The sequence below is a fragment of the Loxodonta africana genome, chromosome 19 (assembly GCF_030014295.1).
Source record: "Loxodonta africana isolate mLoxAfr1 chromosome 19, mLoxAfr1.hap2, whole genome shotgun sequence".
NCBI classification, from domain to species: domain Eukaryota; kingdom Metazoa; phylum Chordata; class Mammalia; order Proboscidea; family Elephantidae; genus Loxodonta; species Loxodonta africana.
In genome coordinates this window covers 58,236,735-58,264,700 of record NC_087360.1, presented here as the reverse complement: position 1 = coordinate 58,264,700, position 27,966 = coordinate 58,236,735, and the positions used below count along the sequence as shown (strand labels likewise).

At 40.1% G+C, this 27,966-nt stretch overlaps 1 protein-coding gene across 7 annotated transcripts in view; it reads left to right on the top strand.

The window, feature by feature from the left end:
* IKBKB (inhibitor of nuclear factor kappa B kinase subunit beta) overlaps nucleotides 1-12,792 on the top strand; it is a 78,215-nt gene extending 65,423 nt beyond the window's left edge. For all 7 annotated transcript variants that reach the window (XM_064272779.1, XM_023551073.2, XM_010592427.3 and 4 more), the window contains 2 exons: nucleotides 1,446-1,536; nucleotides 2,582-12,792. In XM_064272779.1, the coding sequence (XP_064128849.1) occupies nucleotides 1,446-1,536; nucleotides 2,582-2,647 (157 nt within the window). In that variant the 3' untranslated portion in view covers nucleotides 2,648-12,792. The remainder of the gene's footprint in view (nucleotides 1-1,445; nucleotides 1,537-2,581) is intronic.
* The last annotated feature ends 15,174 nt before the right edge of the window (nucleotides 12,793-27,966 follow it).

The window sequence follows — 27,966 nt, the reverse complement described above, 5'->3', positions numbered from 1 at the left end:
GAAATGACTGCTAAGGGATACAAGGTTCCTTTTTTGGGGTGATGAAAATGTTCTAAAACTAGATTATGGTGATGGTTGCACAACTCTGTAAATACTAAAACCATTGAATTTATACTTGAAATAGGTAAACTTAATAGTATATAAAGTATATCTCAATAAAGCTTTTTAAAAAATCCAGAAACTTGTAACATATTCTCTTCTGGTACTTAATTACACAGGACCTTAGATTGTTAATTATCTCCCCAACCTACCGTAAGTTCTTAGATGAGAGTAACCAGGTCGTGCCTCTTACGTTGCCCTTTGGAGCTGGCACTGAGCCTTTAAACTGGCTCAGAGCCCCTTAGATGAGGCTAAGCAAAAAGGTCCCTTGTAGTCCTTCCATCAGAGTAGGGTGTGTTGCAGGATGAGCTGAACTCCAGGTCACTGTCTTCCGTATTTGGCATACTCTCTCCAATGATACCCTCAAAGCTCTAAAAGAAGGTCCTGGTACCACAGGGTGATTCTTGTCTCTCTGTGCCTTAGAGCGGAGGTTAGAAACGGGCGGTGGTTGGTTTATTACACTCTTCTGTTTGTTTCTACGGCCTATTCCCAATAGGAAGCATGCCGTATATATAACCAAACATGGATCCGTTCACAGTTTCTACATGAACAGTTTGATAGCATTGGTTACATACTTCACATTGTGTCACCGTTCTGTCTTTACCCATATTGTTTCATCACCATTTATTTAGGCTGTTTACACTCATATAGATAATTGTTTGTAAGAGTGCTGTGCACAAGGCAAACATTCGTTACTAATTGGGCTGAACTCCAGTTTAGCGATGACTTCGTGGGATAGTTCTGGGACAAGGTTTAAACATGACTTCCAAGCATTACATTCAGGGGATCCCCAGTCTCAATGGACCAGGTAAAGTCAAAAGCATCTTCAATCTTAAAAAAAGAGAGAGATTGGATTAAATGAAACCGATTCCCAGAACTTGTTTCTCGGCAGATCTCAAGGAATTATGGGAACTTGGTGAATTGCTTGGTCTAATTTTTTTTCTCCCATTTCAAAAATCAGAAAGTAGGTGATTTGGGGATATTCATCTTTAGGTTTTGGCAATTCGGAGAGAATTAAATTGAGCTATATAGTTTTTTTTTTATATATATATATAGTTAAGTCAGAAAGAGCTCGTTTACTTTTTTTTTTTTTTTTTTTAATTAAACAGATTTATTTGCTTTTTCACATTTCAAACAGCAATGCTCATGACTGGATTGGGGCTCCTGGGAAGTACTTCACTAGATGACTGAAATCACTAGCCAATGACTTGGTGTTTTAAGACACACAGGGTCAAAATTGTTATTTAATTTTTTTTTAAATGTCAAAAGTTTTTCATATTTTTCAACAGTAGTATTCTGATAAAATAATAATGACTGCTTTCTAATAATTTGATCATTTTCTTTAGTGAAGAACTGGTGGCTGAAGCGCACACTCTCTGCTCCCAGCTAGAAAATGCGATGCAAGACACCATGAAAGAACAAGGCCAGAGTTTTATGGTAACAACCCACATTATCCCAGCTATTCTTCCGCAAAAGAAAATGGAAAGGCAGTTCAGTGTTACCCTTGATCACTATACGCTTAGGATTTTCTAGTACATATTTGTTATCCACGATAATAACAATGGCTGCCATTTATTGAATACCTACCCGTAAGTACTTTATGTGCGTTATCTCACTATACCACAGAAGAAAGTAACGTTATTCTCAGAAGGCCATGCCCCCCCACCCTGCAACTTGGTACCATCACTGAGTTCCCATGTGTGTTGAGTACTGTCCTGGACTCTGGTGCCAAGGCCAGAAACTGTCACGGCCACGCCCCTCAGGGACTCAGAGCTTCGCAGTAAGTAGTACTACTTATGTGGAGGCAAATCTGAAGAAAAAGTGGTCAAGGTACAAGTACGTTAAGACAGAGCTCAATTTGCTGAGATGACCCCAAATCATTCCCTTAGATCTTTAAATGGCCTTTTCCTGCTAATATAATCATGTGCTAAATTCCTTCCTAATTTCTAAAGTTTTCACAAGAATCATAGGGGATGGGTACCACTGCTAAATTGCAGTCGCCCCTGATTTATTCAAGTGTCATTCTCCAGTTTGTGGATTTTCTATATCTCTTATTGATTCCCTTCTTCCTCCTAGCACTATATATTTTTGATCGTTTCACTGCTTATTTGCACTTATGTCAGAGGCGGGGGCGGGGCAGGAAGAAAGGAGAAATGGTTTCAGCACGCTGTTTAATCTAGTGAGGTTGGAAATTGACAGCTAAAATTAGGTCCTCGTACCGCTTACCCATAAAAAAGTGCTATGGCTACAAGATGTATTAAAATTGTTTTTTCAGCCATCATAGTCACAGAACCCCAGGGACCCTGAGCTAGTCCAAATAAAAGATCATGTACGGTTTCGAATGTGTAGCTTTAGCTCAAGGGTGTCCTGTAATAACGAGACTGTTATTAAGAAGAGGGCTTAAATTTACTTCTGAATTGAACTGGTTGTCCCCTAAATGGAAAATGGCTGCCGTATTTTTAATATGCCTGTTGATTTCCAGGCTCTGGACTGGAGCTGGTTAAAAGCGGAGGAAGCAGAGCAGAATAGCCTGGAGCAGGCCTCGTGATTGTGTGGGTGGCCTTGACCACCTGATGTGGGGCTCCCTGGCCTGAGGCTCACGCAGTGGCCCGTGCTACAGTGATGTCCCGGAAATCTTCGGCCCCCAGGTGGGGATCTGCTGACTTCCCCCAGCAGTCGTGACACTCACCCTGAACGAAGGGTGTGGCCCTCAGTGGGCAACACTGGACACCTTGTCTGCACATCCGGAAGGTGTCCATTGCAGAGGCCCAGCACACTTTGATGCCATGTGACACGCTTGGCAGAGCCACAGCAGCACTTCCTCTGCTATGGAGAAAGTGCTCCAACTACTGTTTGCCCCACAGACCACCAGACAGATTTCGAACTAGAATGTTTCAGGACAAAGTTGAAATGGCACTTGGCAGCAACCTGTCCTCTACTGACCCATCCCGATCAGAGGCTCTGATCTACCTTTTCACTCTCATCTTGCAGCTAAGAGTTTCATCTGGATTCCAGTTCTCTTAAACAGACTTGTCAATCATTGATTTGGCCTGGCTCCATCCTGTCTCTTCCCCTTTTTACTTCACTGCTGCTGAAACTTTTATCTGCTGCTTTGATGGTGTGCTCCTTTCAGCAAGGCAGTAGCGAGGCTATGTACTAGAGCCAGGATGGAACAGCGCCTGCCTTCCTTTGGGTCTCAAAGATTACCTGGGAGGGAGAGTTGTCATGGAGAAGAAGGAAAGAAAAAAACGGAAACTCTGTCAGCCACTAGGCCACTGACCACAGAAGCCCACACCTCCCTGTCCTTGCTCAGACATGTCTGTGCGTGTTGGGAGCAAGGGGAGGGGACTCCCTGCATCTCACGTCATCCAGCAGTATTATTAAATTGATTTATTTTAAAAAATAGTTTCTATCTTTTGTAATGTGATTCAGACACTTACATTATGTTCTACAATCCATTTTTAAAACACCCAAGATTAGGACTTCTGAACTCAAAAGCCAATTTAATCAACAATTTTATGAAATTGAATAGTGCCTGGATCGTAAAGAGTGTGGTAAACCTTTTTTCACATCTTCAACATTTTACAGAACTTCTTTCCATAAAAGCTAGGAGCAAAACAAGTTCAGATGATCACACAGAGGTAGGTCTGGTTGGAGAAGAAAGTTGGAGTAGAGGAGTTTCACAGCATGGGTTCCATGGAGACAGCATAAAGGGGACCATGGTAAAGGAAGTTTAGGAAATGCTTCATGCTTTCATTCTTTCTTGGAGATTCACATTGTACACTGGTATATTAAAGTATCTAAAAAGTCCTATTACAGAGAAACTGGTTTAACTGTGTGTAAATCCACTGTTTACCAAACTCATTTGACCATGGAACCTGTTTTTTTTTTATTTTTTTTATTTCTCTCTGTGTGTGTAAGATTAATCTTCCGTAGAATTGGAATTTGATGAACCATCGTTTTGGAAATAGTAGAGAGGGACATTGTGGGAAATAAGACCACAAAAATAGACTGAATGGAGGGAATGAATTCTGGGCTAAGGGCCATGGACTTGTTTTATAGGTTGAGCATTCTCAGCAAGAAAATGACATGACCAAAGCAGTGGTTTAAGAAGATTAATATGGCTGGGATGTGCCAACTGATTAAAAAAGTTAAAACCCTGGAGGTAGGACTTCTACTTGAAAAAAGATGGAGCAGATATTCTTTTTCCCTATTCCTCCTGATAAGAACAGCTAAACTCCTTGGACAAAAGACAGACTGGCTCAGGACCTTGGGACCTGAGGAGCAACATGACAGTGAGTTCCCTGGATTTTCTTTGTGCCTCATATATCCCAGACTGGGTTCTGGAGAAGCTGGCCAACAAGTGGAGACAGAAAAGCCTTCTTTCTCTAGCCGTATTAGTGCCGTATGGTTGCTGTAACAAATTAGCACAAAGTAGGTGGCTTAAAACAACAGAAATTTAATCTCAAAAGTTCTGGAGACCAGAATTCTGAAATCAGGTATTCCTTGAAAGCTCTAGGGGAGATTCTGTTCCTTGCCTCTTCCAGTTTCAGGCAATCCTTGGTTTGTGGCCGTGTGTCTCCAGTCTCTGCTTCCTTTGTCGCATCACGGCCTCTTCTGTCTGTTAAATCCACCCTGGGTGTCTCTTTTAAGAACATTTGCCATTGGATTTAGGACCCTTCCCTTAATCCAGGATAAATGCCTCTTCTCAAGATCCTTAACTTGATCACATATTCAGCCATATAAAGTAATATTTACTCTTTCGCTATATAAGGTAATATTCACAGGCCATGGGGATTAGGACATATCTTCTTGGGGGCTACCATCCAACCCATTACAGTCCACCCTCTGGCTCCCTCAAAATTCACGTGTGTCCCACATGTAAAATACATTCATCCTATCCCAACATCTCCAAAAGTCTCAACCTGCAGTCCAAAAATCTCATCCAAATCCCGTCCAAATAGAATCAGTTCAAAAGTTCCAAATCTCATCATCCAAACCAGATCTGGGTGAGACTCTGGCCATGATCCATCATGGGGCAAAATTTCTCTATCTAGAGACCTGAGAAAGTAGAAAACAAGTCATCTGCTGCCAGAATACAGTGGTAGGTTAGGGGTATGACAGACATTCCCATTCCAAAAGGGGGAAATTGGAAGGATTAAAGGGCTCACAGTCCCAAATAGGTTGGAAATCCAGCAGAACAAATACCATTAGATTTCAAGTCCTGATAATTCTCTGTGGAAGCTTCACCTTCCAGGCCCACAGTGGCTCTATAGGCCTCTGAGTCTGCACCCATTGCCTCAGCACATACACCTCTGACTTCTGCACCTGTGGCTCTGCCCTCAGAGTCATTCTTTTTCTTAAAGGGTAGCACATATTTGAGGACTAAGGCGTGCCTGACCCAAGCCATATCATCAGTCACCTCATATGCAGGCAAAGGCTGGACAGTGAATAAGGAAAATTGAGGAAGAATTAATGCCTTTGAATTATGGTGTTGGCAAAGAATATTGAATAGACCATGAACTGCCAGAAGAATGAACAAGTCTGTCTTGGAAGAAGTACAGCCGGATTGCTCCGTAGAAGCGAGGATGGTGAGACTTCCTCTTACGTACTTTGGATGTATTATCAGGAGGGACCAGTCCCTGGAGGAGGACACATGCTTGGTAAAGTAGAAGGTAAGTGAAAAAAAGGAAGACCCTTAAAGAGATGGATTGACACAGTGACTGCAACAATGGACTCAAACATAGCAGCAGTCGTGAGGATGGCACGGACTGGGCTGTGTTTCATTCTGCTGCACATAGGGTCACTGTGAGTCACAACTAACTCGATGGCACCTAACAATAAGAAGCATATGTTTGCAGTTGAATAGCTCCGTCAGCTCATCTGCCTATAGGATTTTGGAAGTTCATCAATCTTACCATTTTGTTCTGTCTTTGTCTCTTTTAATCCAAGCTGGCAGTGTTTCTGCTTATGTAACATTTTCAAAAACCTTTGGGTCTTCTGTGTATGTCATGGGGGTACATGCCATTAGACAAGAGGGTCTTCCACAGATCTTTGCTGGATAACCCCGTCTCTATTCCTGGTTTTTGCTGAGATGGTTGAGTGGGTCCATGAGTCACACACCTAGTCTCTTCAGCAGAAGGTGTTGCAGCCACACCATTAGTCTTCTCTCCAGAGCATGCTTTCCCAACAGTGAATATCTTAATTTTAGCATCCTTTGCAATCTGGAGAGGCACAGAACCTCCAGAATCATCAAGTGCTGGTTCTTTTTTGTTTAATAGTTTCTTCCTCAGTTTATGTCTTTCCTTTTGCATTTTACAATAGGCAGCAAATAGAAACCAGGCCACATCTTCATAATTTTGCTTGGAAATCTCAAACATCCAGCCTCATCATTTACAAGCTCCCCTTTCCACACAACTATAGAACGAATTCTGCCAAGTTTCTGCCACTATATAACATGGATCAATTTTCCTCCAGTTTCCAAAAATGTGCTTCTCATTTCTCTCTGATCCCTGCCAGCAGTGACTAATGTTCATATGGCAATGTATTTATTCTCTAAGATGATAAAAGTTTTCTCCACCATACTCCTCACTTCTTCTGAGCCCTCATCGGGAAAAAAAAAACAAAACCCAAGGAGGCGGTGCCAAGATGGCAGAGTAGTCAGACGCTTCCTGTGTTCCCTCTTACAACAAAGACCTGAAAAAACAAATGAATTGATTTATATATGACAACCTAGGAACCCTGAACATAAAGACAAAGTTGAGGAGTCAGACTTTGCGGTGGGAAAGTGGGGGAAAGACAGGTTCAGAAGCAGCGAGGATTTGCCAGACCTGACCTGGCCAGCACCCTGCAGTCTGGATTGGCTGATGCACATGGGCTGAGGCACACAGTAGTGCTCGGGACATGTTTCCCACATCGGGAGAAACCGAGCAGCTGAGAATCTGCACGAGCCTCCAGAGCCAGGGGGAGGTGGCTCTGGATCTTGGAAAGTTAAGTGCAAGTGTCTGTCCTATTGCATGGGATCAAAATAACCCTCCCCCCTCTGGGAAGTACCTTTCTCCTATTCACTCTCCCCTTCCCCACTCTGCTGCAGTCCTGGTCTGGCATTAGCAATTGCTACGCACTGGGCTGAAAGTGGGACCCGTTGCATGTCCCAAGCCATTCTCCCGGCTTTGGAGAGGGAACAAATCAACAAACAGGAAAAAATCTGCCAGGTCCCCTAAGCCAGGACCTCAGGGCATGCACAGCCCCTTTGCCTAGGCACAGGCATAAGGGGTCTGTGAACTTCGAATGTCTTTGACCCCTGTTTAGACCTATGTGGGCCCATTTCAACAGTGTAGGCCATTGTTAGCATAGTACAACAGGGTATATACCTGAAGCCTATTTTCAACTGCAGCTGCTGGGGGTGGGGGGTGGCAGATTTGTGACGTTTGAAACTGCCCTGCCCATTAAGCAGGGTCCTCACCTACCCACATCAGGGGCGTGAGGACTGGTGGCTGCAGCCCTTCCAGCTAGTCATCCACGACAGGGGTCTGAGATGAAGTGGTGCCTCCCAGTCCTTACAGCCAACAGCACTGGGTGCCCAAAGTCTGGCTGCAAGACCCACCCACCTATGTGCTTTAGGGGACAGGGACACACTTTCCACACAGGTACTCAGGGACAGCCATTAGCCCACTACCTTGCTCAGCACATAACCCTCTACTGCAACCAGATACCTGTGCATGCTCCAATCACCCTACATAGGCCTAGCACTGTAGGTGAGAGCCTGCCCCACGCACTTGGTGACTGACAACCTAGACAGCTGAGTTGACTCCACACAAGAAAACTAAAACTCCTGGGCTCACACATACCTAGTAGCAGCTCTAACAACCTGGTGACAAAGTGAGAGCCTCAAAGATACCAACAATCAAAGTAGCTCACACAACCAGCCTATTTGAGCATATTAAAACAAAACAAGAAGCTAGGACACAGTAAGCAAACATAGTAACCTATGGATGGCTTGGGGACAACAGTCAGTGTCAAATCACATAAAGAGGCAGACCTTGATGGCTTCAGCAAGTGACCAAAACAGAGAGCCAGGAAACCTCCCAGAGAAAGAGAAGGTCTTGGAATTACCAGAGGTAGAATTCAAAAGATTAATATACAGAGCTCTTCAAGAGATCAGGAAGGAGATCAGGCAAAATGCAGACCAAGCCAAAGAACACACAGACAAAGCAATAGAGGAATTTAAGAGGGTTGTAGAAGAGCAAGATGACAAATTTAACAGTCTGCAAGAATCCGTAGAGAGACTACAAATAGAAATCCAAAAATTAACAAGTTTCAGAATTAGACAACTCAATAGAAAGTCATAGGAGCAGAATTGAGGCAATGGAAGTCAGAATTAGTGAGATTGAAGGTAAAGCACTTGAAACCAATTTATTTAAGGAAAAATCAGATAAAAGAGTTTTAAAAAAATGAAGAAACCCTAAGAATGTGGGACTCCATCAAGAGGAATAACCTATGAGTGATGGGAGTACCAGAATTGGGGGGCGGGAAGGATTAACAGAAAATACAGAGAGAATTGTTGAAGATTTATTGGCAGAAATGTTCCCTGATATCTTGAAAGACAAAAAGATATCTATCCAAGAAGCTCATTGAACCCTTCACAGGGTAGATTCCAAAAGTCACCAAGACATAATCAAACTTGCCAAAACCAAAGATAGAGGATTTTAAGAGCGATTAGGGATAAACAGAAAATTATCTACAAAGGAGAGTCAATAAAACTTAACTCTGACTACTCTGCAGAAACCATGTAGGCAAGAAGACAATGAGATGACATATACAAAGCCTTGAAGGAAAAAAATTGCCAGCCAAGAATTATATATCCAGCAAAACTGTCTCTCAAAGATGATGACAAAATTAGGGTATTTCCAGATAAACAGAAGTTAAGAGAATTTGTAAAAACCAAACCAAAATTATGAGAAATAGTAAAGGGAGTCCTCTGGTTAGGGAATTAGTAACATCAGATGTCCCAAGACTAGAACACAGGACAGATCAACCAGATATCAACCCAGATAGGGAAGCCACAAAAGTAAGTCAAAGCTAAAACACTGAGAATAGGAAAATAGAGACGTCAATATGTAAAAGATGACAACATTAAAACAAGAGGGACTAAATAATGTAGTCATAGAACTTTCATATGGAGAGGAAGTTAAGACAATATCAAGAAATAAAAGATTGCTTTAAACTTAGAAAAATAGAGGTAAATTTTAAGGTAACCACAAAGGAAACTAACAATTCTATACATCAAGATGAAAAAGAAAAACAAACTCAGCACAGAAAATTAAGTGGAACAAAGAAACAACAACATACATACACAAAAAAAACACATCAAAATGACAGCACTAAACTTATAGCTGTCAAAATTACACTGAATGTAAATGGACTAAATGCACCAAAAAAGAGAGAGTGACAGAATGGATTAAAAAAACGTTATCCATCTATGTGCTCCCTACAAGAGACACACCTTAGAATCAAAAACACAAACTAAAACTGTGAAAGGATGGAAAAAAAAAAAAGCAAACAACAATCAAAAAAGAGCAGGAGTGGCAATGTTAATCTCTGACAAAATAGACTTTAAAGTAAAATCCACCACAAAGGATAAGGAAGGATGCTATATAATGATTAAAGAGTCAGTATATCAGGAGGACGTAACCATAATAAATATTTATTCACCCAACTATTGGGTTCCAAAATACATAAAAGAAACTTTAACACCATTGGAAAGAGAAATAGCTCCAAAATGATAATAGGAGACTTCAACACACCACTTTCAGTGAAGGAGAGAACATTCCGAAAGAAGCTTTATGGAGACACAGAAAGTCTAAGTGCTAAAATCAATTTGATCTCATACACATATACAGAACACTCCACTCAACAGCAGCCATGTATACTTTCTTTTCCAGTGCACATGGCACATTCTCCAGAATAGACCATATATTAGCCCTCAAAGCAAGCCTTAACAGAATCCAAAACATAGAAATACTCCAAAGCTTCTTTTCTGACTATAAAGCCATAAAAGTAGAAATCAGTAAGAGGAAAATGAAACACAGGGAAACTGAACAATACCTTAGTCAAGGACGGAATAAAGAAACTCATAGAATCAAATGAGAATGAAGACACATCCTACCAGAACCTTTGGGACACAGCAAAAGCAGTGTTCAGAGGTCAATTTATAGCAATAAATGCACAATCCAAAAAAAGGACTGGGTCAAAACCAAAATATTAACCCTACAACTTGAACAAATAGACAATAAAAAAAAAAACTCTCAGACACCAGAAGAAAGGAAATAATAAAAATTAGAGCAGAAATAAATAGAGAATAGAAAAACAATCAGAAGAGTTAAGACCAAAAGCTGTTTCTTTGAAAAGATCAACAAAATTGATAAACCGCTGGCCAAACCAACAAAAGAAAAACAGGAAAGGAGCAAATAACTCAAATAAGAAATGACATGGGTGATACCAGAAGAGACCCAACTGAAACTAAAAGAATCATCACAGAATACTCTGAAAAACTGTACTCCAACAAATTTGAAAACCTAGAGGAAATGGACAAATTGCTAGAAACACACTACCTACCTAAACTAACACAAACCAGGGTAGAAAAACTAAGTAAGCCTATAACAAAAGGAGATGATGAAGAGGTAATTTTAAAACTTCCAACAAAAAAAGCCCTGGCTCTGATGGCTTCACTGGAGAATTCTACCAAACTTTCAGAAAATAGTTAACACCAGTACGACTAAAGGTATTTCAGAGCATAGAAAAGGATGGAATACTTATGAACTTATTATATGAAGCCAGCATAACCCTGCTACCAAAACCAGGTAAAGTCACCACAAAAAAAAAAATTTCAGATCAATATGCCTCATGAACATAGAGGCAAAAATCCTCAACAAAATTCTAGCCAATAGAATTTAACAACATATCAAAAAAATAATTCACCATGACCAAGTAGGATTCATACCAGGTATGTAGGGATAGCTCAACATTAGAAAAACAATCAATGTGATCCATCTCATAAATAAAAGATAAGAACCACATGATCTTATCAGTCGATGCAGAAAAGGCATCTGACAAAGTCCAACATCCATTCATGATAAAAACTCACCAAAATAGGAATAAAAGGGAAATTCCTCAACATAATAAAGGGCATTTATACAAAGTCAACAGCCAACATCATCCTAAATGGAGAGAGTCTGAAAGCATTCCCCTTGAGAACGGGAACCAGACACGGATGCCCTTTATCGCCACTGTTACACAACATTGTGTTGGAGGTCCTAGCCAGAGCAATAAGTCAAGAAAAAGAAATAAAGGGCATCCAAATTGGTAAGGAATTTGGATCCCTATTTGCAGATGATATGATGTTGTATACAGAAAACCCCAAAGTATCCACAAGAAAACTACTGGGTGTAACAAGATTTCAGCAAAGCATCAAGATACAAGATAAACATACAAAAATCAGTTGGATTCCTCTACGCCAATAAAGAGAACTTTAAAGAGGAAATCACCAAATCAATATCATTTACAGAGCCCCCAAGAAGATAAAATACTTAGGAATAAATCTAACTGGAGACATAAAAAAACCTATGCAAAGAAAACTACAAGACACTAATGCAGGAAACCAGAAGAGACCTACATAAGTGGAAAAACATACCTTGCTTATGGATAGGAAGACTCAACATTGTGAAAATGTCAGTTCTAACAAAAGCTATCTACAGATACAGTGCAATCCCTATCCAAATTCCAAGAACATTTTTTAATGAGATGGAGAAACAAATCACCAACTTCATATGGAAAGGGAAGAGGCCCCGGATAAGTAAACCATCCCTGAACCTGATTTTAGAATCTATTATACTGCCACGGTAGTCAGAACAGCTTGATACTGGTACAACAATAGATACATAGACAATGGAACAGAATTGAGAGTCCAGATGTAAATTCCTTCTCCTATGAGCAGCTGATATTTGACAAAGGCCCAAAGTCCATTAAATGGGGAAAAGACAGTCTTTAACAAATGGTGCTGGCATAACTGGATACCCAACTGTAAAAAAAATGAAACAAGACCCATGCCTCACACCATGTATAAAAACTAACTCAAAATAAAATCTAAAACAATAAAAATCATGAAATTAAAATAGGGACAAGGCTAGGAGCCATAATACATGGTATAAACAGAATACAAACCCTAACTAACAATGTAGAAACGCCAGAAGAGAAACTAGATAACTGGGAGCTCCTAAAAATAAAACGGTTATACTCATCAAAAGACTTCACTGAAAAAGTAAAAAGACAACCTACAGATTGGAAAAAAAATTTTTGGCTACGACATATCCGATAAAGATCTAATCTCTAAAATCTACAAGATACTGCAAAACAAAAAGACAAATAACCCAGTTAAAAAATGGGCAAAGGTTATGAACAGACACTTCACCAAAGAAGACATTCAGGCGGATAACAGATATGTGAGGAAATGCTCAGGATCATTAACCATTAGAGAAATGCAAATCAAAACTACAGCGAAATATCTCACCCCAACAAGGCTAGCAGTAGTCCAAAACACACATACAAAAAAAATGTTGGAGAGGTTGTGCAGAGACTGGAACACATACACTGCTGGTAGGAATGTAGAATGGTACAACCACTTTGGGAATCGATTTGGTGCTTCCGTGAAAAGTTAGAAATATAGAACTACCATACGATCCAGCAATCCCACTCCTTGGGATATAACCTAGAGAAATAAGAGCCGTCACAATAGGTGTATGCACACCCATGTTCATTGCAGTACAGTTTGCAATAGTAAAAAGTTGGAAACAACCTAGGTGCCCATCAGCAGATGAATGGATAAGCAAATTATGCTACATACGCACAATGGAATATTATACAATGATGAAGAACGATGATGAATCCAAGAAACATCTCACAACATGGATAAATCTGCAAGGCATTATGCTGAGTGAAATTAGTTGCAAAAGGACAAATGCTATATGCGGGCAGTATTTGAAGAACTCAAGAAAAGGTTTAAACACAGAAGAAAACATTCTTTGACTAACTGGCATGACATAGTTCATAAAGTCAATGTTCTACGTCCTACTTTGGTGACTAGAATCTGGGGTCTTAAAAGCTTTCGAGTGGCCATCTAAAATACAACTATTGGTCTCTTCCCATCTGGATCAAAGGAGGGTGAAGAACACCAAACATTCAAGGAAGAAATTGGTCCACAGGACTAATGGCTCATGAGAACTACAGCCTCTTCAAGCCTGAGACCAGAAGAACTGTTCTGACCAGGGAACAATAGGAGTCCCAGTTAGACTGGAAGAAAAACGTAAAACAAAACTCAGATTCCTAAAAAAGGCTAGACTTACTGGACCAACAGAGACTAGGGGGACCCTCAAGACTATTGCCCTAAGACAGCCTTTGACCTTGGAACTGAAGCCACTCCCAGTGGTCACCTTTCATCCAAATAATAAATTGGCCTATAAACAATATCACCTGTGAACACTGTGCTCCCCTAAATAATCAACTCTATGAGACCAAATGGTCTGTGTTTACCTGAAAATAAAAATGAGACACTAAGGAGTGGAAGAAAAGCTAAATTAATGGAAATATAACAAAAAGAATGGAAATAACAACAATGCTGACACGCTGTGAGAAATACATCCAATGTCACAGAACAAGTTGTATAAAAATTGTTATGTGGAAACCTAATATGCTGTATAAGATATCCCCTAAAACAATAAAATATTAAAAAAAAAAACCAAGGCCAAGTTCACTCAGATGTTAAAAACATCTGACAAGGATTTTAAAGCCACCTTCTTAAAAATACTTCAGTGAGCAATTACGAAGTCACTTGAGACAAATGAAAAAATAGTAATTGTTGGCAAAGAAACAGAAGTTCTAAAGAAGAAGCAAGTGGAAATTTTAGAACTGAAAAATACACAACTGAAATAAAAATCTCAATGGATGGGCTTAACGGCAGCATGGAAAAAAAGATTCTGTGAACTCGAAGATGCTGTTAGGTGCCGTCAAGTCAGTTTCGACTCATAGCAACCTTATGCACAACAGAAGGAAACAGTGCCCGGTCCTGAGCCATCCTTACAATCGTTGTTATGCTTGAGCTCATTGTTGCAGCCACTATGTCAATCCACCTTGTTGAGGGTCTTCCTCTTTTCCACTGACCTGTACTCTGCCAAGCATGATGTCCTTCTCCAGGGACTGATCCCTCCTGACAACATGTCCAAAGTATATCAGACACAGTTTCGCCATCCTTGCCTCTAAGGAGCATTCTGGCTGTACTTCTTTAAGACAGATTTGTTCATTCTTTTGGCAGTCCATGGTCTATTCAATGTTCTTCACCAACACCACAATTCAAAGGTGTCAGTTCTTCTTCGGTGTTCCTTATTCTTTGTCCAGCTTTCACATGCATATGATATGATTGAAAATACTATGGCTTGGGTCAGGCCCACCTTAGTCTTCAGGGTGACATCTTTGCTCTTCAACACTTTGAAAGGTCCTTTGCAGCAGATTTGCCCAATGCGATGCGTCTTTTGATTTCTTGACTGCTGCTTCCATGGCTGTTGATTGTGGATCCAAGTAAAATGAAATCCTTGACAGCTTCAATCTTTTCTCCATTTATCATGATGTTGCTCATTGGTCCAGTTGTGAGGATTTTTGTTTTCTTTATGCTGAGGTGCAATCCATACTGAAGGCTGTGGTCTTTGATCTTCATTAGTAAGTGCTTCAAGTCCTCTTCATTTTCAGCAATCAAGGTTGTACCATCTGCATAACGCAGGTTGTTAATGAGTCTTCCTCCAATCCTGATGCCCTGTTCTTCTTCATATATTCCAGCTTCTCGTATCATTTGCTTAGCATACAGATTGAACAGGTATGGTGAAAGGATACAATCCTGACGCACACCTTTCCTCACTTTAAACTAACCAGTATCCCCTTGTTCTGTCTGAACAACCGCCTCTTGATCTATGTAAAGTTTCCTCATGAGAACAATTAATTGCTCTGGAATTCCCATTCTTTGCAATGTTATCCATAGTTTCTTATGATTCACACGGTCGAATGATTTTGCATAGTCAGTAAAACACAGGTAAACATCCTTCTGGTATTCTCTGCTTTCAGCCAGGATCCATCTAACATCAGCAATGATATCCCGGGTTCCACATCCTCTTCTGAAACTGGCCTGAATTTCTGGCATTTCCCTGTCGATATACTGCTGCAGCTGTTTTTGAATGATCTTCAGCAAAATTTTGCTTGCGTGTGATATTAATGATATTGTTGTATAATTTCCACATTCAGTTGGATCACCTTTCTTGGGAATAGGCATAAATATGGATCTCTTCCAGTCAGTTGGCCAGGAAGCTGTCTTCCATATTTCTGGCATAGACAAGTGAGCACCTCCAGCGGTACAACTGTTTGTTGAAACATCTCAATTGATATTCCATCAATTCCTGGAGCCTTGTTTTTCACCAATGCCTTCAGAGCAGCTTGGACTTCTTCCTTCAGTACCATTGGTTCCTGATCATATGCTACCTCTTGATATGGTTGAACATCAACTAATTCTTTTTGGTACAATGATTCCGTGTATTCGTTCCATCTTCTTTTGATGCTTTCTGTGTCATTTAATATTTTTCCCATAGAATCCTTCACTACTGCAACTCGAGGCTTGAATTTTTTCTTCAGTTCTTTCAGCTTGAGAAACAGTGTGTTCTTCCCTTTTGGTTTTCCATCTGCAGCTCTTTGCACATGTCATTATAATACTTTACTTTGTCTTCTCGAGCTGCCCTTTGAAATCTTCAGTTCTTTTACTTCATCAATTCTTCCTTTTACTTTAGCTGCTCAACATTTGAGAGCAAGTTTCAGAGTCTCCTTTGACATCCATCTTGGTCTTTTCTTTCTTTCCTGTCTTTTCGATGACCTCTTGGTTTCTTCATGTGTGATGTCCTTGATGTCATTCCACAACTCGTCTGGTCTTCGGTCACTAGTGTTCAACGCAAAGACCAGACAAGTTGTGGAATGACATCAAGGAACTTGAAGATGTAACAATAAAATTACTCAATGTGAATAACACAGAGAAAATAGACTGAAGAAAAAAAAATGAACAGAGCCTCAAGGACCTGCTTGAGGTATAAAAGCTCTAATATTCATGTTACCTGAGTCCCAAAAGGGGAGAAGAAGATGGGACTGAAAAGTATTCAAAGAAATAATAACTGAAAACCCCCCAAATTTGGCAAGTAAATAAATAAATAAATAGACTTACACATTAAAGAAGATGAGTGAACTCCAAACGATACAAACCCAAAGAAATCTGTGCAAAAATACATCATAGTCAAGCTTCTGAAAACTAAAGACAAAAAATCTTGGAAACTACAAGAGAGAAACAACACATTACTTATAGGAGAAAAACAATCTGAATGAGAGGTTTATCATCGAAAACCATGGAAGACAGAAAGAAGTGGCACAACATTTTTCAGGTGCTGGAAGAAAAGATGGCATTGGGTTTTTTGGGAGAGAAAAGAACCGTCAACTCAGAATCCTATCTTTAGCTAAAATACGTTGAAAGCGTATTCAGGAATACCTCCTGACTGAAGGGGAAATCATGACATTCTCAGAAGGAGGAAAACTAAGAGAATTTATAGCCAGCACACCTACCCTAAAAGAATGGCTAAGGGAAGTTTTCTAAACACAGAGAAAGTAAAAGGATTCTTGACATATCTGGAAGGAAGAAAAAAATAACAAAAGGGGCAAAAATATGGGTAAATACAGTAGACTTTTTCTAGAGTCTTTTCAATTAATTATGTTTGGTGGTTGAAGCAAAAAATGACAACACTATGGTTCTCAATATATGTAGAGAAAGTATTTAAGACAATGTTGTTTCTACACTTTACTTGAACCAATACAATGACTTGAATCAGTACAGTAGACTGATAATGATACATAATGCAGTACCTAGAGCAACCACCAAAAAATGCTGTAACTCAAAACTACTGTCAAACAGATATACTCAAAACCACTATAAATCAAAATGCAAGTCTAAAAAATGTTCAAGTAACCCACTGGAAGGCAGGAAAAAGAAAACGAAGAGAAACACAAAGTAGAGAGAACAACAAAAAAGCCCTAAATGTCAGACTAAGCCTTAAAATATCAATAATTATATTAAATGCAAATGGTCTAAATGCACCAGTTAAAAGACAGAGATTGGCAAAGTAGACTGAAAAAAAGGTGACCCAATCATATGTAGTCTAGAAGAAACACCAAATATAATGATACAGGTGGGTTGAAAGTAAAACGATGATTATAGATACACACATACATGCACATACACAGTGTAAACATTAATAAAAATACAAGTGGCTATATTAATACTAGAAAATACAGACTTCGGAGCAAAGTAAATCAGAGACAGAGAGAGACATTACATAATAATAAAAGCATCACTCTGCCAAGAAAATATAGCAATTGTAAATGTATATGCACCAAAGAACAGAGCTACAAAATATGTGAGGCAAAAAAATTGATAGAGCTGAAAAGAGAAATAGAGAAATTCACAGGTATTGTAGGAGGCTTCAGCACTTCTCTCAACAACTCATATAACAAGTAGAAACTTACCAAGGATATGGGTGAATCAACAACATTATCAACCAACAAGATCCCACTGATATGTATAGAGCACTTCCCCAACAGCAGCATACAGGGACATTTGAATATTTTAGATTTTTTTTAAAACTTCCATTGTTGAGAATTTGACAAAATAGACAAAGTAGATAAAACAGTATAATAAAACCCCATATTCCCATTTCTCGGATTCAGTAAATATCAATTTATGACCAATCATGTTATTTCCTCATCTCTTTATTTATGAAGCAAATCTCAGACATCATATCATTTTGCTCATATGCATTTCACTATGTATCACTAAAAATAAGCCCTCTTTTTTAAAAGCATAACCACACACCATTAGCATACCCGTATCAGCAGGGAGTTTTTAAAAAAGTAATTTTATCAAGGAAAGGTTAATACAAAGAATTATGAACTATAATAGGAGGATGGCTACTAAGGGGTAAAGAAAATGCTTAAGAATACAGGAATAGCAGATATAGAGGGCAGCCACTTCCCCAAAGGCTCATGAAAGATGCTCAGAGAAGAAAGAAATACGGAGAATTTCACCTCCCTCCTGGGCTGAGATCCAGACTTCATTGGAGAGGGTGCAGCTGTGGCTTACCACTGGATGGTTGAGAAGTTTGCTGAGGTGCTGTACTGGGAGAACTTGCTAAGAAGCTGCTCCCTGGGATGTTGGGTAAGCTGTCCATGCAGAGATGCTGTGCCACAGAACTCACTGGGAAACCACTCACAGGGGTCACCTTTTGGGATGTCAGGGAAAGCTTTCTGCTGCCTGCCACAAGCTCCAGGAGCTTGCCAGTAGGAGCACGTCAGAACCGAGAAGAGCCTCTTTTTCCTCCAGCATCCTTCCAACACCCTCTACTGACAAAGCTTCACATTGTATCAGCTGGCAAGGGAGGAATGTTCCAGTATCACAAGCTGGGTAATGAAAGGTACATTTGGAATTGAGGCACAATAGATTGGTCACCAGCACAGTCCACCCCTTTGGGTAGTTGACTTCCATATGCAGCCTTTACACACATTTAAACTTCCATACAACAACAACAACAAAAACTGTTTCCACCACCACAACAACAAAAAAACTGTTTCCGCCTAACAAGATGCAGCTATCCTTCACAGAAGTGAAAATTTTCTCATTCTCTTTCCTAAATGAAGAGATGCACAAACCCAACAGTCATTATATCCACTGCTAAAAAACCTGTTGCTGTCAGTCAGTTCTGACTCATGGTGACCCCATGTGTTACAGAGAACTTCTCCATAGGGTTTTCTTCGCTGTAAACTTTATGGAAGCAGATTGCCAGGTCTTTCTTCTGCAGTCTGTTGGGGGGTTCAAACTGTCAATCTTCAAGTTAGTAGATGAAATGCAAACCATTTGCATCACCTGAGGACCATTGGTATCCATTACTAGTGGTATTAATTGCTCCTCAAATTCAGTCAGTGTCACACAGAACATTCTACTACCTAAAGACTAAATAGTAAAAACCTTCTACAGCTTGTATAAAAGAAAACCCAGTGCCGTCGAGTTGATTCCGACTCATAGTGGCCTTATAGGACAGAGTAGAACTGCTCCATAGAGTTTCCAAGGAGTGCCTGGTGGATTTGAACCACCGACCCTTTGGTTAGCAGCTATAGCACTTGTATACAATATAATATTGAGATGGAGAACAAAATGGTTAGTATATACAGATAAGCACATATTTTTACCTCATGATTCCCAGACCCATGTATTGTGATTATGGGAGAGAGAACACCATATAATGATCTTTGATTCAAAGCATATGCTGCATCCTGTAAAACAAAAATCTATCTTTTCAGGATGTTGTGTCTCAACAGGTGGTGTATCTGAGTCTTCATTAAGGCATTCCAATTTTATTTACCCCAGCCACTTCCAGATAATATGGTATGTATGTGGTTGTTCCACCACTTCTCTGTCCTATTTTTACCAACTTCTGCGGTCTGAAATTGATCAAACATGCAATCAAGATGCATTGATAATTACTGGTGATTGGAATGTGAAAGTTGGAAACAAAGAAGAAGGATCAGTAATTGGAAATTATGTCCTAGGTGATAGAATTATGCTGGAGATCAAATGATAGAATTTTGCAAGACCAGCAACTTATTCATTGGAAATACCTTTTTTTAACAACATAACTGGTGATTACACATGTGGACCTCACCAGTTGGAATACACAAGAATTAAATCAATTACATCTGTTGAAAGAGATGGAGAAGCTCAGTATTACCAGCCAGGACACGGCCAGGGGCTGACTGCAGAACAGACCACCAATTGCTCATATGCAAGTTCCAGTGGAAGCTGAAGAAAATTAAAACAAGTCCATGAGAGCCAAAGTGCGACCTTGAGTATATCCCACCTAAATTTAGAGACCGTCTCAAGAATAGATTTGATACATTGAACACTAATGGTCAAAGACAAGACGAGTTGTGAGATGACGTCAAGGACATGATATATGAAGAAAGTAAAAGATTATCAAAAAGACAGGAAAGAAAGAAAGACCAAAAAGGATGTCACAAGAGACTCTGAAACTTGCTCTTGAAAAGGTAGTGTAGCTAAAGCGAAAGGAAGAAATGATGAAGTAAAAGAGCTAAACAGAAGATTTCAAAGGTGGCTCAAGAAGACAAAGTAAAGCATTATAATGCATTGTGCAAAGTCTTGGAGTTAGAAAACCAAAAGGGAAAAACATGCTTGGCATTTCTCAAGTTGAAAGAACTGAAGAAAATATTCAAGCCTCAAGTTGCAATATTGAAGGATTCTATGGGCAAAAATTGAACAACGGAGGAATCATCAAAAGAAGATGGAAGGAATACACAGAGTCACTCTACCAAAAAGAATTGTCAACATTCAACCATTTCAGGAGGCAGCATATAATCAAGAACCAACGATACAGAAGGAAGAAGTCCAAGCTACACTGAAAGTATTGGTGAAAAATAAGGCTGCAGGAATTGACGGAATACCAATTGAGGTGTTTGAACAAATGGATGCAATGCTGGAGGTGCTCGCTCATCTATGCCAAGAAATTTGGAAGACAGCTACCTGGCCAACCAACTGGAAGAGATCCATATTTGTGCCCACTTCTAAGAAAGGTGATGAAATGAAATGCAGACATTATCAAACAATGTCATTAATATCAAATGCAAGTAAAATTACATGGAAATCATTCAAAAACAGTTGCCACAGAACATCAACAGGTAACTGCCAGAAATTAAAGCCGGATTCAGAAAAGTTTGCAACAATGGGCTCAAGCATAACAATTGTGAGAATGGTGCAGGACTGGGCAGTGTTTTGTTCTGTGGTACATAGGGTCACTATGAGTCGGAACCAACTTGACGGAACCTAACAACAACATGTGGTTGTGTTATTGTTAGGTGCCATTGAGTTGACTTTTGACTCAGCGACCCCTTGTGACAGAGCAGAACTGCCCCCATAGAGTTTTCTGGACTGCAATCTTTCAGGTGCAAGATCGCCAGGTCTTTTCTCCTGCAGAGCGGTTCGGTAGGTTTGAACCACCAACATTTTGATTAGCAGCTGAGCACTTAACTGTTGGGCCACCAGGGCTCCTTATGTATGACCAGTTAATTCCATGATCATGAGCCCATTACTGCATTTCCTTAGCTGTGAAATGAGTTCTGTGATGGTTAAGATTGTGTGTCAACTTGGCTGGGCCAAGATTTTCAGTGATTTGGCAGTAGGATGGTGTACTCACCCCCATGATGGGATCTGCTGTGAATAGCCTTTCAGTTGAGAGGGAGTTTCCTTGGTTGTGTGGCCTGCATTGAATGTAAGTGGACATTCTGGCCAGGCTCATGGCTTTTACTTGCCCTGGATCCTGCAACTGGTTCTGTTTGTCTATGTATTTATACACTTTACTGGTTTCGCTTCTCTAGAGAACCCAGCCTAAGACAAGTTCCTTGATCAGAAGCAATGCTACAGAGAATGAAATTCTGTAAGTCCATAGATGGTGGAGTCCACAGATGATGGTGCTGGCAGAAGCAGACAGGGGAGGCAAATCCATATCCAGAATATGTATCTACTCCAGTGAGGCTGGATCCCTGCCCCTTCTGTGATAGGAGAAGCCCAATGTAATCTGCCTTCAGGTGTCTGACTAATCTGCTGGGGGAATGGTGCTCTATTGTGGGACTTGGTGTTAGTCTGTTGTTGGCAGTCGCATTAGCCAGGTCAGCCTTGGTGAGAGGAAGTCCATGATGAGCCCATGCATAGCCTCCATCCCTGCCACCACAGCCACTTTTTCATTGGACCATTCAGCAAGCACTGGGGTGGTTGGGGAAAGAGACTGAATAACATACACACACACCATGTCATTTTGTCCACCTGATTAAGAACCTCCTTTGACATGGATGCCCCTTGGTGGTCATTCACAAGAGACAAAACTATCTTCAGCCTGTGCCCATTCTGAGATGTTGTCTTAGTTTCTTAATGCTGGTATAACAGAATATACCACAAGTGGATGTCTTTAACAAACAAATTTATTTTCTCACACTTAGGAGGCTAGAAGCCCAAATTCAGGCACCAGCTCTCAGGGAAGACTTTGTCTGCTCTGAGGAATGGTCCTTGTCTATTTTCAGCTTCTGTTTCTTGGTTTCTCGGTGATCTCCATGTGGCAATCTTCTCCCAATTGTACTTTCTTGCTTCTGTGCCTAATTTTCTTTTATATCTCAGAAGTGATTGGCTTAAAACACAATCTACACTAATACGGCCTCATTAACATAACAAAGAAAACCCTATTCCCAAATGGGATTCCATCCACTTGTATAGGGGTTAGGATTCCAACACATATTCTGGGGGGACGCAATTCAGTCCATAACAGAGGTTCATCCACATGCCTATTCTCCAGACTTCCTCGTCACCAATCTTCCAATTCTGTTCCTTCCAAGTCTCTGATCATCAGGTCAACCCATTCATGAGTCAGCCCATCAACCTAGGACTCTGCTCATCACTTGATTCACTCTCCCACTCCCAACCACTCTTGGTTCACTCCTTTGTATTACGTATGAATCTTTCCAGTTCTCCAAGTAGTAGGTCTTTCATATTTTTTACTTCCTCTTCCTCAATTGCCCTACTCTGCCCAATCAGATAGACATTCAATTGTTCCAGTTAGGAGCCCTAAAAATGTACTTAGGGTTTTATTCCAAATTATTTTTCTCTGGGTTTAACCATTTGTTAAGATGGTGACCAACTTGTCCCAGTTTTCCCAGAACTTTCCTGGTCTTAGCACTGAAAGTACCATTTCTCAGGAGACCCCTCAGTCTCTGGCTAACCAGGATGATTAAACACCTACATCATGATGTGTCAGTATCCTCTTCCTCTATAATTTGAAATGTTTACACTGTGGATATTCAATAAATGTTTATTGAGCACCAACTATGTGGTGAACAAGATTAAGGCAAGTCCCTGGTGCTGAATACAGTTAACTCATTTGGCTAAGTGAAAGGTTGAAAGTTCAAGTCCTCCCAGAGGCACCTCAGAAGAAATGTATGGTGATCTGTTTCTGAAAGATCAGCCATTGAAAATCCTATGGAGCACAGTCCTACTCTTACACATATGAGGTCACTATGAGTCGAAATCAACTCCATGGCAACTGGTTTACATGAAGCTCACATCTTACCCTGGTGGAGGAGGGCTAGAGCAAGAGGTAGATAATAGGCAAGTAACACGCATGTGAAAGCTTAAAATGGTTTTAAGTGCTATGAAAAAACCAAACATAGTAATGAAATAATACCTGGGGATTATTCAGGAATGTGACAAGTATGTGACTACCGGAATGAGACTTGAATGATGATTAGAAGGTGGCCAGGCAAAAGCTTCACAATGAGGCAATGACTCTGAAGCAGGTACAAGCTTGTGTCATGTGGGAAAAGTGCCCAGAAATGAGGCAGGAGATAAACCACATTAGGCCTTGTGGAACATGGAAAAGAGTTTGAATTTTATTCTAAGTGAAATTAGATGATATCTGTCTTAGGCTAGGCTCTCCAGAGCAGCAATACCAGTGAAACATATGTATACATTAGAGAGAGAGAGAGAGACAGAGATTTATCTCAGTGAAATGGCTCATGTGGTTGTAGAGGCTGGCAAGTCCCATGTTCATCAGTCAAGGCTTCAGGCTGGAGGCTTCTCCTGACTAACATAGCTGCAGGGGCTGATGAACCCAAGATCAGCAGGTAAGACGCAAGCTGCTGGCTCATGCACTACAGAGGCCAATGAATCCCAAGACTGACAGGCAGTACAGCAGACCGCTGGATTATATCCCAAGAACCAAAGGTCAGATGGTGACGAGCTGGATGCATAATCCAGAGTAAGCAAAAGCCAGAAAGCTTTGCCAGAACGTCTATATATATATTGGATGCAGGCGACACCCCCAAGAAAACTCCCCTTACAACTAACTGGCTAATCACATCAGGCCACATCATGGAGGAAATTACATTATATCACAAAATGAAAGATAACTACATCATTACATAACTGCCAAACCACAGAGAATCATGGTCCAACCTAGTTGATACACAACCTTAACCATCACAGTATCTAAGTAAATGAGTAACATACCCTAATATGTTTTGAAAAAATTGTTCTTGTCATATTTGGAGAATGGCTTGTAGTGGGGGGCAAGAGCAGAAGCAAGGGAAGCCCACTTAGGAGGTTATGGCAATAATGCAGAAGAGAGGTCGTTGTATCAGACTAGGATAGTGGCAGTTGAAGGAGCCCTGGTCGTGCTTGGCTGCTAACTGAAATGTCAGAGGTTTGAACCCACAAGCTGCTCCGCTGGAGAAGGATGTGGCGATCTGCTTCTGTAAAGATTACATCTTTGGAAACCCTATGGGGCAGTTCTACACTGTCCTGTTGGGTTGGTATGAGTTGAAATCAACTCGACGGCAATGGGTTTGATATTCAACAGGTAGAGGTGATGCAATTCAGAACATGTATTCTGGGCACAGAACAGACAAGACTTGCTGATGGATTGGATGTGGGGTATGAAAAGAGAGCAATTAAGAATGACTCCTATAATGTGTGGCTAATTGCCCCCATAAACAACTGCCTTCTTTCTCATGGGACCAGAAGAACTGGATGGTGCCTGACTACCATTTCTGAACATTTTATATCTACACCTACTCCTCAGGTATTGACCATCTTGTTATCCAAAATTTCATACTTGATACAGTAGTAAAAAATTTACTATCTGACTTTTTTGTGCATTAACATCATATATCTGGCAGTAACAGATGCCAAAGTGTGAGGCAATAGTAACACTGACCGTAATGGTTAAGGTTATATGTCAACTTGGCTGGGTCATGATTCTCAGTGGTTTGACAGTTATGTAATTGGACAGTTTATGTAATGATGTAATTTGCCAGTTGTGTAATGATACAATTATCCTCCATTTTGTGATCTGATGTGGTCATTCTCCATTTTCTTCTATTGTCAATAAGTGATACATATAGAATTTATTTATATATATGTATTTTTTTCATTGTTGGGAATATATGCAGTGGAACATACACCAATTCAACAATTGCTACATGCACAATCCAGTGACAACTCTTCAGGTTGTGCAACCATTCTCACCCACTGTTTCCAAATTGTTCCTTCCCTGTTAACGTAAACTCATGGGGCCTAAGTTTCCTATCTAATCGTTTGAGTTGCTGTTATCAATTTGATCCCATATAGATAGATCTTAAAAGATCACAATGCTCAAGACAGACATTCCTAACTAATTAAGCTAGACTATTGTTTGGTTTAAAGAAGCCTTCAGGGGGAATTTTTGGTTTAAGGTTTAAAGATTATCTCAAAGTGATTATATCATGGATTGAATTGCACCCCCCCCCCACCAAAGTATCTGTCACCTTAGCTGGGCCATGAGTCCCAGTATTGTGTGATTGTTCACCACTTTATGTGATTTCCCTAAGTTTGTAAATCCTATCACAATGATGAAATGAGATGGATTAGTGGCAGTTATATTCATGAGATATTTAAGATTAGATAGTGTCTTAAGCCAGTCTCTTTGAGATAAAAGAGAGAAGCGAGCAGAGAGACAAGGGACCTCCTACCACCAAGAAAGCAAAGCTGGGAGTGGAGCGAGTCCTTTGGACCTGAGGTTCCTGTGCTGAGATGCTCCCAGACCAAGGGAAGACTGATGCATTACAAGGCCTTCCTCCAGAGCCGACAGAGAGAAAGCCTTCCCCTGGAGCCAGTGCTCTGAATTCAGACTTCTAGCCTACTGGAATGTGAGAGAATACACTTCTCTTTGTTAAAGCCATCCACCTGTGGTATTTCTATTATAGTCGCACTAGATGACTAAGACAGATTATTTTGGGGGTTTATCCAGCTTCCATGGCTCCAGAAAATTTGGATTCCGTGAGAATCTGAAATTTTCTTCTGCATTTTCCCCCTTTTGATCAGGATTAGTCTATAGAATCTTTGATCAAATGTTCAGTAATGGTAGCCAGGCACCATCCAGTTTTTCTGGTCTCATGGCAAAGGAAGCAATTGTTGGTGGAGACAATTAGCCACACATTGCATTTTCTCCTCCTATTCCTGATTTTCCTTCTTCCTCTCTTGCTCCAGATGAATAGAGACCAGTTGTTGTAAACTGAATGGCCACTGGCAAGTTTCTAATACCCCAGGCACTACACAATGGACTAGGAGGTAGAACGGAAGCACTAAACACATTAATAGGCCAGTTACCTGGGATGTCCCATGAAACTATGATCCTAAACCTCCAAACCAAGGAATCAAATCTCATGAGGTGTTTGGATGTACATTAGCAACCTCTACACCTACCTCTTTTTTTTTTTTTTTTTTTTTGCCATTTTTGACCATCTATCACACAACTTTTGCCCATTTGACTTTTTTACATATGTACAACTTATTGACAATAATTGCATTAATCAACTGTGTAACCCGACTCTTAAGCAATGTGATTTTTCCATCAATGTAAACTGAAACTTAGTGCTCCATGAGTACTCACTCCCCCTTCCCCCCCCATCCCTGCTAAGCACTAATAAACTTTGTTCTCTATACATTTGCTTTTTCTTGTCTTTTTATATAAGTGAGGTCATACAATATTTGTCCTTTTGTGATTGACTCATTTCACTCAGCATAGTATCTTCAAGCTCCATCTATATTGTAGCATATATCAAGACTTCATTTCTCTTACTGGTTAAGTAGTATTCCATTATATGTATGTACGACATTTTGTTTATTCATTCATCCATTGATGGGCACTTAGGTTGTTTCCATCTTTCGGCTATTGTGAATAGTGCTGCAAACATCACTGGTGTACCACTATCTGTTTGAGTCTCTGCATTCAGTTCTTTTGGGTTTATACCTAGGACTGGAATTCCTGGGTCATATGATAGTTTTATCTTTAGTTTTTTGAGGAAACACCACACTGTTTTCCAGAACAGCTGTATCATTTTGCATTCCCACCAGCAATGGATAAGGGTTTCAACTTCCCCACATTCTTGCCAACATTTATTATTTTCTTGGTTTTTAAACCTTAGCCATTCTAGTGGGAACATTACTGAATGTTTTGACCAAAGAGTCTGTAGAGTAACTCTGATCAAAAGGGGGAAAATGCAGGAGAGAATTTCAGATTCTTATGAAATCCAGATTTTCTGGAGCCATGAAGGCTGGATGAAATCCCAAAACTATCGCCCTGAGATAATCTTTAAACCTTAAACCAAAGATATCCCTTGAAGTCTTCTTTAAACCAAAAAATAGTTTAGCTTAATTATTAAAGAATGTTTGCCATGAGACTAGTTCCCTTTTAAAGGCCTGTATATATTGGCTCAAATTGACAACAGCAACTCGAAAGGTTATACAGGAAGCTTGGAGGGCAGTAAGTTTGTTAATGGGGGAGGAACAATTCAGGAAAAGTCAGGTGGGAATGGTTGCACAATTAGAAGAATTTAATGTCACTGAATTGTACATGTAGAAGTGGTTGAATTGGTGTATGTTTTGCTGTGTTTATATATATATACGCACACACACGAATTTAATTTTATTGTGCTTTAGGGGAAAGTTTACAGCACAAATAAATTTCTCATTCAAAAATTTATACACACATATTTTTTGTGACATTAGTTGAATTGTATCAGCACTCTCCCTTTCACTTTCTACCTTGGTTTCCCTGTGTCTATTCGTCCAGTTTTCCTGACCCTTTCTGCCTT